The following is a 13,443-nucleotide window of genomic DNA, read 5'->3' on the forward strand; positions in this document are numbered from 1 at the left end:
ACCTTTCTGGGCATGAAACCTTCTCCTATTTCAATAATTGATGTAATACTGACCCTAATTAAAATGAACAAAGGATTATTGGCATGTTTGGAAATACTCCTGAGAGTGATTTTGTATGTGAATTTTAGTATTTTTACCCAATTTTTGTAGGAAATTGACACTTTAAACTTATGGAATTGCATAAAAACATTATTTTCAGAAGTTAGTAAGTAAACTTCTGCAAGTCATTTACAGAAGCTACTTCTGTAAGTTCTTTGACGTTGAAACAGGCCCAGCAAGTCATCATCTGCAAGTTTGATCAAATTGCAGAAGTAGCTTCCTGAAGTTAGTGGAAACTGTTTCTTGTGTCTTGCTGCAAGTACTTGCCAAACTTCGCAGTTGCTGGAATTTTTTCCTCAAACTTACAGAAGCTTTGTGTGTTATACAGCAATACGAAAATTTCAGTGTTCAAAAGGAGAACAGCACAAATTTATGTAGCAGTGAAACTCCAAAACCTATATAATTGTGGGGTGACTAAGATTTCAGCTCGCAGGCTGTGAGTGCCACAGTGCCAACTCCGCTGCTCATGCACATTTCCCACTCTGCCTTAGCGGGAGGAGGGGGGGGGGGCAATCACACTGCATACTACATGCTTTTATATTTTACGCTACTCAGCTACTTAAAGCATGAGAAAAACAAATTTTCAGAATTGTTTATTTTTTTTGGAATGCTGAACTCATAATTTTTATCTGCTACAAACTGTTGGCATACAGGCACTACGCAGACAATTTCACAAGTTTTCGCACTCAAGTTGCCACATAACCGTGACTTATTTAGTCTTGTAATTGAAAAAAGATCTTTTGCACAAATATATTGATCAAAGTAATGTAGCACTTTGCAACCTCATTGTGGAAACATGGAAAATTTACCTGAAGAAAACAGTGCAGATATCCTGAACAGTTTGAAAGTAAACAGATTTGTCATTAAAATGGGAATTCACTTGCGGGTTAATCAGTTATATCAGCACATGCATGGAGGCGTTTTGAACTGAAATGGCAAACAGTCTCGAAAACCTCTCGGTAACAGATGTAAAACTTTTAGGACACTATCCATGTAATTCTTTCAAGGCCACAATGAATTATTCAAACCTTGCATTTTTCTTCAATGTCAGGGAACTGGACTGTGTGTGTCAAAATGCATCCCTTCTATAGTGCAATCTTCTTTTTAAACACATGCCCACCAGAACTGAAAGAACTTGTGCCTCACCCCGCAGTATCTTACTGTGGGCAGTTTGCAGTCAGCTCCACTTAAAATATGAGATCTGCAATCCATTACGTGCATGTGTGTATGTATGTGTGTGGGGGGGGGGGGGGGGGGGGCACGCTTGCCTGTGCACATGCGTGGGCACTTCTTGCATGTGCACATGCAGCAGTCTTTTTGTTGTGCCTGTCTGTGATACATCATTTCTTCTATATGGTGAGTAGAATCTATCCTTTTCATAATATTGTCATGATACTGTCCTGTATTTTCCAATGTTTCAATTAAGACTATAGCTTCAGACTTTTTGAATGTCTAATAATGATTATGAATACCATTGCCATTCTCTGTAAATCTTATTGAGCATCCACAATAGTGGAGGTGACACAAGTAATTGATGAACACTGGAGGGTTCATGTAGTCATGATTGGAATTACCTACCTGATTACAAATGCCAAATTTCATGGCATCTGCTTAGAAGCTGTTGTTCTATTGCTATTTTGTTGAAAACTGTTAATTTTGAATTACTTACCTCCTAATTTTGCCAGCATGATGGAAGTTTGGATATGGCACATGTTTGTCTCAATGCAGGTGCAGTACATCTCCACTTAGCTGGATCTGGTTGTTCCTGCCCTGTGAAGATGCTGTAATCATCTGTCATGTTCACCAATGGTGGTGTAGATACTTGTATGCCAGAGAACAGTTATATTACTGGTTATTCTGTTTAATGCTTTGAACAGTATAGAACACTGCAGTTGTAGAAACACTGTGGCTGTGGACTTCTTCACATGTTTATAGGTTTGAGGGGGACTTTAGAGGAGTGCCTGCACCTTTAACAGATCTAATTTCTGCCCTAGTTGTGTCTTGCTTCCTCTGAACAATGCATCAGTTTCTGTTGTGACCACCACCTGTCACTCTCAGCACCTGCCGAAATACTCTAGTGAGGAGGCACTCAAATCCTTGACACCCAAATTATGAATGTTGTTTGTGCCAGTTGGCAGTGACAGCAAATTGGATTATGGAGGGCTACCTTGTATGAGATGCAAATATTGATCACACTGTACACACTACCATACAGCTGGTACTTTATTATAATTTACTGTTAGAGGTCTTCCTTTGTCCAGTAAATAGATGTCTGTGCAAGTGTACTGCACTCATTCTAGTACGTTTACAATACTTCAGTTGTGTTGCACTGCATTCTGTTAGAAATTACACAATAAGTGTGGTACTTTTAATGTGCAGACCGATCGGCCAGAGACAAGAAGGAACCGCTGTCTGGTGCAGCGACTCCGACACAGGACAGCAACCACGGCGATGTTGATATGAGGCTGACGACAACGTCACAGAGCATTCAGAGTGTTGTCAGCGCCTGCAGCAAACCTGCCGTGCCTGCTACAGCTGCTGGAGTCGCAATACCTGACAACTCTGCATCTACTCCCACATTTTTACCGAAAAGGCGGTGTCGAGATTTTGACGGTAAGAATTTACCGTGGACAGTAATATCGTAGCTACTGTATAAAGTGGGAAAGCTGGAGAGTGGTATGGAAAAAACAATGTCACTTGGGGGCACTCTCTAGAAATCTGAAATTTATTACTTATAGCAACTCAAATCATACATCTGTTAATATTATGTCTAGAAGATTGTAACTATTAGTTCTGTAAGGGTTGTATATGTTAATCATGGTGCACTTCAAGCAGGCAGTAAAGCGAACAGAGGAGAAATTTTGAAACGAGTTGAGGGTGAAGACAAAAAAAGCAACTGTTTTCCAGTGGTGATAGATAGTAAAGGATGTGGAAGATCATTTGATGGAGTGAATAGGGTCCTGTAAAAGTCAATAAGATGAGTTTAAGTAAAAGTAGAATAACAGTAATGGAGTGCAGTTGAATTAAGTCAAGTGATGCTGGAGAAACTAGATTGGGGAATGAGATACTTAAAGTAGTACAAAAGTAAGCAGCAAAATAAATGATGGTAGAAATTGAAAAAAAAGTAATGACTGGCAGTAGCAAGAGAAGCTTTTTTCTTTAAAAAATGAGATGTTGATATTGAATATAAATTTAAGTGATATGAAATCTTTTTGAAAAGTATTTGTCTGGAGTATACCATATTATACAGAATTAATCAAAATATGTACATTTAATTAGGCGTGGAACAGGCTTTTTCATATCGGCATCAGCTTACTACATTCAGTATTTTATTATTACCCTCAGATTGTTATCATCTGTGTTAAGTGTTTCCACCATGTGAGCCTTTGGCCTTAAATCTGAGGAATCTAATTGCAAGACAGAGATTTTGTTATGTTTTACTGTGGATGTGTAAACATTGACATAGTGACTCAAGACAACAGTTCTATGAAATCGTGTCTCAAAAAGTGGGTGCCTAAATTTTTTGATGTAACACTCAAGTTTTCGTCATACCAATCAATTTTGCTTAATTATCAAGAACATGGAAGCTACCACTTTTGTCACTCATTAGGAGTCAGTCTTCAAGATTCTCTCTTTGTTAATTATAAAACATTATTTTTAAAAATTGAGCTGTGTCATATCACCCAACAGATGAAACAAAATAATTGATATAATGTATAAACCTCAATATTAATTTTCTGAAAGATTTAGATAAAGAAATTCTTGGAAAGTGTTACTTAACACTTATAACCCGAGATCTTTTCCCCACCAGAATTACACAGGAAAGAACTACACCAATAGATAACATTTTTGCAGGTGTATACTTAAATCAATGATATTGAATGAATCTAGTAGTGAATGGCCTCTCTGAGCATGGTGCACAACTAAATAAATTCCCTGATTACAATGAAGTTGTGTCATAGAACAGAGTCATTAATTAAGAGACAACAGAAAGTTTAAAGGTAATTTTACAAGAAGTGGACTGGAGGGATGTGTGAAAGAAGACAGAGGTCAGTTCTGAATTTAATGTGTTTCTGGATGGATATCTTGGCTCTGTGTGCTTGACATCTTTTGTGTCGAACATTGAAATATCCAGGATAGAACAATGACAACATTATAAAAAGGATAGATGGCTGCTCACCATATAGAGGAGATGACTTGCAGATAGCCATAAGACAAAGATTGCAATACATTTAAGATTTTGCCCAAAAGTTGTTCTATTGGAGTAGAAAACACAAACATTCAGAGGAGCACAGCCCCCCCCCCCACCCCGCTCTCTCTCTCTCTCTCTCTCTCTCTCTCTCTCTCTCTCTCTCTCGCGCACACACACAATCACTGTCTCTGGTCACAGAGGCCAGACTGTGTGCAACTGTGCCTGTGCCTGATGGGAGAAGTAATCTGTTGATGATGAGTTAAGGAGGCTGCTAGGACATGGAAGGGTGAGGGATAGCAGGATATTAGTAGGGAGGGTCTAGTGCTGCTTGTGGGAGCGTGCAGGGACGTAGTGCGAACAAGGGTAGTGCGTGTTGGTGGAATATAAGGCTTGCATAGTATTGGAGCAGGAGCAGATAAGGGGTAGTTGAGTGAAGGATAGGAACTAGCAAATGTTGAGGCCAGAGGGGATTATGGGTACATAGGATATATTGTAGGGAAAGTTCCCACCTGCATAATCCAGAAAAACTGGTGTTGGTGCAGACTGTGAAGCAGTCATTAAACTGAATAACATTGTTGTTCAGCATTTAGGTGGTCCAGGTGTCTGTTGGCCACAGTTTGTCAGTGACCATTCATGCAGATAGGTAGTTTGTGTGTTGCCATGCCCGCATGCAAAAGAGCACATTGGTCGGAGCTTAGTTTGTAAGTCACATGATTGTTTTCACATGGAGCCACCCTCCCTTTGTTGGGATAGGTGATGCCTGTGACCAGATTGGAGTAGGTGGTGGTAGGATGTATGGAACAGGTTTTGCTTTAGTTCATATTACAGGAATATGAGCCATGAGTTAGGGGTTTGGAAGCAGGGGTTGTGTAGGGATGGATGAGGGTATTGTGTAGGTTCATTGAGCAGTGGAATACCACTGTGGGAGGTAGAATATTCCTCATCTCAGGGCACAATGAGAGGTAGCTGAAACTTGGTGTAGAATATGATTCAGTTTCTCCAATCCTGCTTGATACTGAGTCACTAGAAGAGTGCTGCTTTGTGGTCAGACAGTAAAAATGTGGGAGGTGGTAGTTGATCGGAGAGACAAGGCACACATGATCCGTTTCTGCACAAGATTGGGAGGTTAATTTTGGTCTGTGAAGACCACCGTGAGACACTCTGTATATTTTGAGAGGGGCTGCTCGTCACTACAGAAAAGACTGTCACGGGTGGATATGCTGTATGAGAAGGACTTCTTAGTATTGAACGGGTGTCAGCTGTTGAAGTGGAGGTATTACTGGTGGTTGGTAGGTTTCATAAGGTCAGAGATACTGATGATGAAGCCGTATCTGAGGTGGAGGTGAACATAGAGGAAGGTGGTTTGTAGGGTTGTGTAGGACCAAGTGAAGCAAATGAGGGAGAAGTTGTTGAGGTTCTGGAGGAATGTGGATAGGGTGTGCTCGTCCTTAATCCACATCACAGTGTCATCAAACTAGGTGAGGAGTCTGGGATTTTGGATGGTTGGGAGGGATTCCTTTAGATTACCCATGAATAAGGTGGCTTAGGATGATGCCATGGGGATGCCCATTGGTGTACCACCAAATTGTTTGTATGTGATACCTTCAAAGATGAAGTAATTGTGGTTGAGGCTATAGATGGTCGTGGTGTCCAGGAAGGAGGTAGTAGGTTTGGAGTCTGTTGGGGGGTTGGGAAACACAGTTTTCAGTAGTGGCAAGGCATTGGGGATGATAGTGTAGAGGAAGCTGGCATCAGTACTGATAAGCAGGGTGTCATGTGATAAATAACAGGAACTGAGGAGAGTTGGTGGAGGAAATGGTTGGTTTCTTTTATATAGCAGGGTGGGTTGTGGGTAATAGGCTGAAGGTGTTGGTCCACAAGTACAGAGATTCTCTTGGTGAGGGCACAGTAACTGGCCACAGTAAGCCATTGTGGGTGGTTGGGTTTATGTACTTTAGGGAGCATTGTAGAAGGGGTGTGGCAGTATTGGTGGGGGGGGGGGGGGAGTGGGAGAGAGAGAGAGAGAGAGAGAGAGAGAGAGAGAGAGAGAGAGGACCACCCTGTGGCACAACATGCAGCTGAACATAACACGCTTAATTTCAGTGGTTGCTTCACAACCCGGGCCATCTGGGTCCTCCCTTACACCACCAGATTTTTCTGAACTGCGCAGATGGGAATTATCCTTGTGATGCATTCTCTGCTCCCAAAATTATCCCAGCCTCAGCTTACGGTAACCTACTGTCCTCACACCGAACACCCAACAGATTCTGCCCACCTTTGACTTATCGCCTCCTCCCAATTTATGTCCCCACACCCTCTTTGTGAGCCACTATCTGGCAATGCACCCATCAGTCCTGTGTGCAACTCAATGTGTATTCTTTATGGTGAATAGCAATTTATCCTTTCCATAACGTTGTAAATATTTATTACATACATTTCATCTAATCAGATATATTGCTTCTAGAAATCAGGCTTTTCTAGCCATGCCATAATACTTTCAGCAATCACTGGATATGCGCTGCACCATATTTACATCAAACCAATACTGTGGATTAAATTACCCAAACCTCTCATAGAAAATTCTTATAAAACCAACCATATTACTTATCATCTCCAATAAAAATTATAAAAAAAATAGAGATTCATCTAGGAGTAGTACGTAAGAGCCTACAAAACTCGTAGAGCTATACTGGGATATCACCCTGTGTAGTGGTTACCCAGAATACTTTCAGCGTTCATAAACTGCCACTGAACTATGGGGGGCTATATGTTTTAAACATTGTATTCTCAATTGTTATCTCATTTGCTGTACACGATTTCGAGCATCATTCAGAGGCACATCAAATGTTTCTCTAATCTATTTTACTTATTACTTTTAGACATTATTTTGCAAAACATTTGACCTTCTTTCTTGTTCTCCTTCCCCCGCCTTCAATTCTTTTTTTAAATTTTTACCCAGCCAGATTTATTTAGCACTTTTCTTTTGTTGTTACCATTTCCTAAAATTTAAAAAACCATAAGCTTAAAATTACAAACATAAAGAATGACTATGATACTAGCCTTCAGGATCTGCATTTTATTGTAATGCCAATAGCAACAAGTAGAAAATAGTTATCTTAACAGCATCTGTGCTTCTGACTTGCATTCAGCCAGTTCTTCTTCAAATTTAATAGTTTAGGTAAAAGATATTATTGTCTACTTTTGCCCAGTGACAGTGGTATTATATTTCTGTGCCTTGTATACTTACAGAAAAAGGGTACTGTATGCGTGGGGATCTGTGCCCTTATGACCACGGTAACGATCCAGTTGTTCTGGAAGATGTGGCATTGTCGAGAGTCCTGGCGTTTGGGCCCGGAGCTGGGACACACACACTCCCACCCACGGGCACTACGCCTGCTGCGCCGGAGCATGTCGCACCTGCACCCGTCACCACACTGGAGACGCATCCTCCCCCATCTCACAACCTACGGCCTCCCACCGCAGTGCGACCTACGCACATGGGTGAGTCGAGTGAGCCACATTCTGTTATCGGCTTTGTGTTAATGTTGTGAAATTGCACTGTAAATGGTGGTTGCTGCATAGTGATTTGTAGAATTTACCTTGTGCAGTTTAGCCATGTGAATTTTGTGGCTACACTGTGTTTTGTTTTGGAGCTAGAAAGGGAGAATTACTTGGATGCTCGGTGAAGGAGAAAAATAGGACAGTAACCTTAACCTCGAACTTTTGTCGTGCGCAGAGAAGGAATATGATTGTATATGGAGCTGAAACATCCTGGGAATATTAAAGACAGTGAAGAAATAATTTCAGTGTATAGATGTCGTTTCACTCTCAAAGAGTCTGGACAGCTGTAGCTGTACAACTACAGTGGTAACAAGAGACGTTCCGTTACTGTAGCAGGGTGCTGGTAAGATGGCAGACAGTGGGATGATGTACAGTACCAAGAGACAATTTACGACATGACGCTCCAGCCAATAGCATCACTCTGCCATTTCAGTCTGTATCGTGCATTGCTGAGTGTACTTTGAACATGTAGTGGTGATTTCTTCTCCAGTGTGTGTGTTTATGAGTATATTATTTGCAAAGTGTTTGTTATGGCTGATGGATCAGAAAAGTGCCAAGTGTTACACAAACAAGCAAGAGCTTTGGTGTTCCAAGTGTATAACTTCTTCAGATGAGAGTCTGAAACTGATGACTTGTTGCCACGTGGTGTTCGCCCCAACCTTGCCAACAGCCAGGCGGGAATGGCTGAGGTATGTGGTGTGTGACTGAGAACTGTGCAGTATATCTCTAGCAGAGTGAACACACCTGTCAAAGCCAGAGGGTCAGCATCTTTTATGTCACCAGGGAAGTGATGCGATCATAAGAAAGAAATAGGTGATCTGGACTTTTTCTCTAATAGTGTTTTATATTTGATGGGCGAATACTCAACTGTAGATGGTTTAGTTTTGCAGATGAAAGAGAACTTGGATTCTAATGACAATCAATGGACATTGCTAAGAATATTAATGAAGACAGACTTTTGATATCATAAGATGTACTGTACAGTGGGGGCCATTACTGGACGGATTTATTAGTATAAAAATTTGATTTTTATTTTTCACTTGATGTTTGTCAGTGCCTTCTGCCTGGCAGCTAGTTGCAGCGTATCAGTCATGTTGCCCAGAACCAGACATAACCACTTTGAAACTCAGCAGCTAAATTCACGTGTTGCTGACTAATGCTACCGAACTACGTGTCTTTGATTTTGCCAACTATTAGGGAGGCTTGGAGCTGGTCAAGTGGTGGTGGGACCGTGGCCAACCGCTGGGAATGGACACGCCGTCCGTTATCTTCTGCTGGCAGCTTCCGACCCAACCAGACATTCTCCTCTCCTGGTCTGTTGGGCAGCAGCGCATTCAGTTTCGACGGCTTCTCTAGGCCTGCCTTTCCTTTTTACGGCATTTAAAATATGTGTGATTTTTCACCTCAACGGGTGCCTACTGCTTTTCCCTCATGGCCAATCGTGACACATTAACAGAATGGTAGAACATTCCTTACAGAGAGATTTATGGCTGTAAGGACTGTTTCTTTAAGAAGACTGCAGGAGGTTTTGAGACAGTGGGACATATCACATCTATTATATCGATGAAATTTATGTGGACCAGAGCTACACAGGGAAAATGAGTGGTGGACTTTTTATTTTAAAGTTCCAGTAGGTAAAGGTAGTTGCCTTATTATTGTACAACAGGGTCAGCAGACATGGGGTTTATTCCTGAAAGTAAACTTTTATTTAAGGATTCAAAGTCAAAGCGTTCTATGAACTACCACAGTGAGATGATTGCACAGTGTATGTAAACAATGGTTTTCAAAACAATTATTGCCATACATTTTCCCAAATTCAGTTATTGTGGGGACAACGCAAGTGTCCACTCAGTGCAACTCAACAAAAGTCCCTACTACCCATATCAGGAAATCAGACATTATCCCATGGTTATCACAAACTAGAGCAGAATTGATAATGTCACCATAGAGTAACACATAGTACTTTGTTTATATTTCCTCTCGGACATATTTCAGTGTTATTACACACAGATCATGCCTAGATCCTCTTATGTAAACTCTTATGAATAACAAATATTGCTAGGCATGTACGACCACTAGCAGCTCATTTAGCCACCTGCATAGCGCTTACAGAAGGGAAAGCACAAACTGGCGATGTCGCGAACATTGACCCTCTTTGTCTGCACAGAATGCTTTGCTCAACCACCTTATTACCTGCACACCACTGTAGTGGACATATTTCGACATTCCAGTATTTGTGGATCAGTTGTAGGAGGTCTCTTTTTAATTTCACATGTTGGCTAATGCACTTCCATAGTTAAAAATTTTACTCAATGTTTATTCTACATCCTGTTATCGAGTTCATTGATAGACCCCTATACAGCACAATTTAAGACAGTAGCTTTAAAGTGTAAAACATACTTCAATATTTCCTGTTCAGTTGTACTCCAAATGCATATCTTGTGGGTGCCACAGATCGCACATTTGATTGTTTAAAAATAAGCATTAGTTTGTCTTGAAAGATAATTAAAAAATCATTTTCAGAACAATTACCATAGTGTTTGCCTTATTCCTTTTGGCTGCAGTTACATAACAACAGTTTTATGCAAACATCATGAATTCAGTGTTTACTCCTGCGGGCATTCCCAGTTCCTGCCAAAGTTGACTAATTTATGTAATTTTCGGGCTCGAAGTATTATGTTTCCCTAATACGAGAGGGCATTTTTGAAGTCAGACAAAATAGGGCTGCAAGACAAAGTGGGTTAGTTTTGGAAATAAGCACTAGTTAAAAATGGAATATTCTAGATGACAAAAATTGTAATTATGACTAACTTATGAAATATGAAGTTTTTGGAAAAAGAAAGATGCTCATGTAGAGGAGGAACCTAAGGTTTCTCAGATGAGATATGTTGCTACATTCAGAGTTACTTTTTAGCTCACACCAAATTATATGTCCACATGTTTTTTCTAAGCCTATAGTCATTTACTCATAAAAATTACTACTGTGCAAACCAATTGGGACTTAAGCATAAGCAATCTCGCAATTATACTATTGTGGTTTTCAGTCAAATAGAGGCACTTCGAACTAGTTGTTTGTAATTAGACAGATAATGGAAAAATTTTATGAATATAACGTAAATCTACACTTCCTGTTTGTTGATTTTTAATAAGATTTTGGCAGTATTAACTGGTCAGCATTGTACAAAACACTAAAGAATTGGTCATCTATGACAAGCTAAGAAGGTTGGTCAACAATTACAGATGGAGTGAAACAGAGTGATAGTCTCTGTGCAGTCCAGTTTAACTTAGCATTGCATAATCTGATACAAAAAACAGACGAGAAGAACAGTAATGATGAAATCCTGTTGGATATGTACATATACAGATGATATTGCAACTGTGGCAAGAGATGTAGACACCTTTAAAGAAATGTACAAAATAATGTAAATAGAAGAGCAAAAATTGGACTTAGTGTAAACGAAATCAAGACCAAATACATGGTAATGACCAATTCTAAGGCTAGAAGAATACCACATGACCTGGAGGTATCTGTGGTGTCCTCCGCATAGTCTCTTACAGGGTGCCTAAAGGATGCTGCTTCTCTATGGATAGCTATACAACAATTCCAGCAAATCACATTAATAGTTTTTATTACAATAAAGTAGATTGACAATACTTAACTTTGGGTCCAAGCAATTGGCGACATGCAGATAATCAATGTCCTTCGCCATGTACAATGTCCATACAATTAATTCACACTAGTTCCTATGGATCACTAATAACGGCTGTTCTAGCATTTCTCTTCTAGTGTGTGGTTTCTAGTTCAGGTCTGCTAGTGCCTCCACTAGTGTGTGTCTTAAAGTCCACCCGAGGCTGGCAGGAGCGGCGCTTATATTCTCTTTGGATAGAGGCCACTCCTGTCGTGGTGCGGTCCTAGTCAGCATACTGTTGGCTGTCGTCGACTCACAGCCTTCTCTGCTCTTGGGTTCTTCAGCTCCATGCCGGTGCTTGTTGTTACACCGGAACATTCCCCCCTCCCCCTAAGTGATGGACCGGCGGCAAAGGTTCTGTCTCCAATGGCTTGTCCCACAGTGTCGTGGTGACACCCTCTGGCGGCTGCTATGGTTGCGCTGTCCTTGGGACCCATGAATCTGGGCAAAGAGACGCTGAAAGATCATCGTGCACATGACAGAGGTGGAGCGGAAACATCCCCTGGAAAATGACCTGAAGGGTACGCTCATGCGCCAAACAACCCCTCTACTACTACTACTACTACTACTACTGAAGGGTACACATCCACATCCTGATGCCATGAACCAATGGAGGAGGCGGTGACTGCTGCAGTGTGGGAGGGGCCAGCTCCATCGGAAGGACAAGAGGAGACTCCGTCTCCATGGGGTTGTCCAACAGTGTCGTGGTGACACCCTCTGGCGGCTGCTGTGGTTTCGCTGTCCTTGGGACCCATGAATTTGGGCGAAGAGACACTGAAAGATCATCGAGCACATGACAGAGGCAGAGCGGAAACATCCCCTGGAAAATGACCTGAAGGGTACGCCTCCACTTCCTGATGCCATGAACCAATGGAGGAGGCGGTGATTGCTGCAGTTTGGGAGGGGCCACCTCCATCGGAAGGACAAGAAGAGGCAGAGGCGGCAAAGGCTCCGTCTCCAATGGGTTGTCCCACAGTGTTGTGGTGACACCCTCTGGCGGCTGCTGTGGTTGCATTGTCCTTGGGACCCATGAATTTGGGCAAAGAGACACTGAAAGATCATCGTGCACATGACAGAGGCAGAGCGGAAACATCCCCTGGAAAATGACCTGAAGGGTACGCATCCACTTCCTGATGCCATGAACCAATGGAGGAGGCGGTGACTGCTGCAGTGTGGGAGGGGGCCAGCTTCATCGGAAGGACAAGAGGAGGCTCCGTCTCCATGGGGTTGTCCCACAGTGTTGTGGTGACACCATCTGGCAGCTGCTGTGGTTGTGCTGGCCTTGGGACCCATGAATCTGGGCGAAGAGACACTGAAAGATCATCGTGCACATGACAGAGGCACAGCTGATTTTGATTTCGGCACTGCAAGTCGTCTGTGACTGAAATACGATAAGTGCAAGCGCCAAGTCGATGGATGATCGCACCTCATGCCCACCGTCTGCTGCCACTAAAAATCCTGTAAAAGACAGTATCATGTGGTGCGAAGGGATACTTGCGCTCTTCTTCGGTGCTGGATGCTGAGGAGGGTGGAACAGTGTGTGATGGTGGCAGCCGTGAAGCTGTTCCACCAGCAGTGATCCATCTCGCCATTGCGAACGATAGGAGGCGAGAAACAGTTGCAATGCTTGATTCCTGGTGTGTGCGGAGCGAAGTTAGGCCAATTGCTGCTTGACAGTTCTGACAAAACGTTTCGCTTCGCTATTTGACTGTGGATGGAACTGTGCACTTGTTAGATGCTCTATACCATTGCGTTCACAGAATGTTTCAAATTCATTTGATGTGAACTGAGGGCCGTTGTCTGACACTACGACTTAGGTAAACCTTCGAGGCATAATATAGAGTAACAACACCGAAGAATCATGGGATTATGTTGTGAACAATTAAATTAAAATTCTCTGGT

At 42.0% G+C, this 13,443-nt stretch overlaps 1 protein-coding gene across 4 annotated transcripts in view; it reads left to right on the forward strand.

Annotated features, from left to right (window-relative positions):
• Positions 1–13,443, forward strand: part of LOC126202941 (zinc finger protein swm) — a 250,253-nt gene that overhangs the window by 87,678 nt on the left and 149,132 nt on the right. For all 4 annotated transcript variants that reach the window (XM_049937040.1, XM_049937041.1, XM_049937042.1 and 1 more), the window contains exons 6-7: positions 2,479–2,712; positions 7,541–7,792. In XM_049937040.1, the coding sequence (XP_049792997.1) occupies positions 2,479–2,712; positions 7,541–7,792 (486 nt within the window). The remainder of the gene's footprint in view (positions 1–2,478; positions 2,713–7,540; positions 7,793–13,443) is intronic.

The sequence above is a fragment of the Schistocerca nitens genome, chromosome 9 (genome assembly GCF_023898315.1).
Source record: "Schistocerca nitens isolate TAMUIC-IGC-003100 chromosome 9, iqSchNite1.1, whole genome shotgun sequence".
Taxonomy (NCBI): domain Eukaryota; kingdom Metazoa; phylum Arthropoda; class Insecta; order Orthoptera; family Acrididae; genus Schistocerca; species Schistocerca nitens.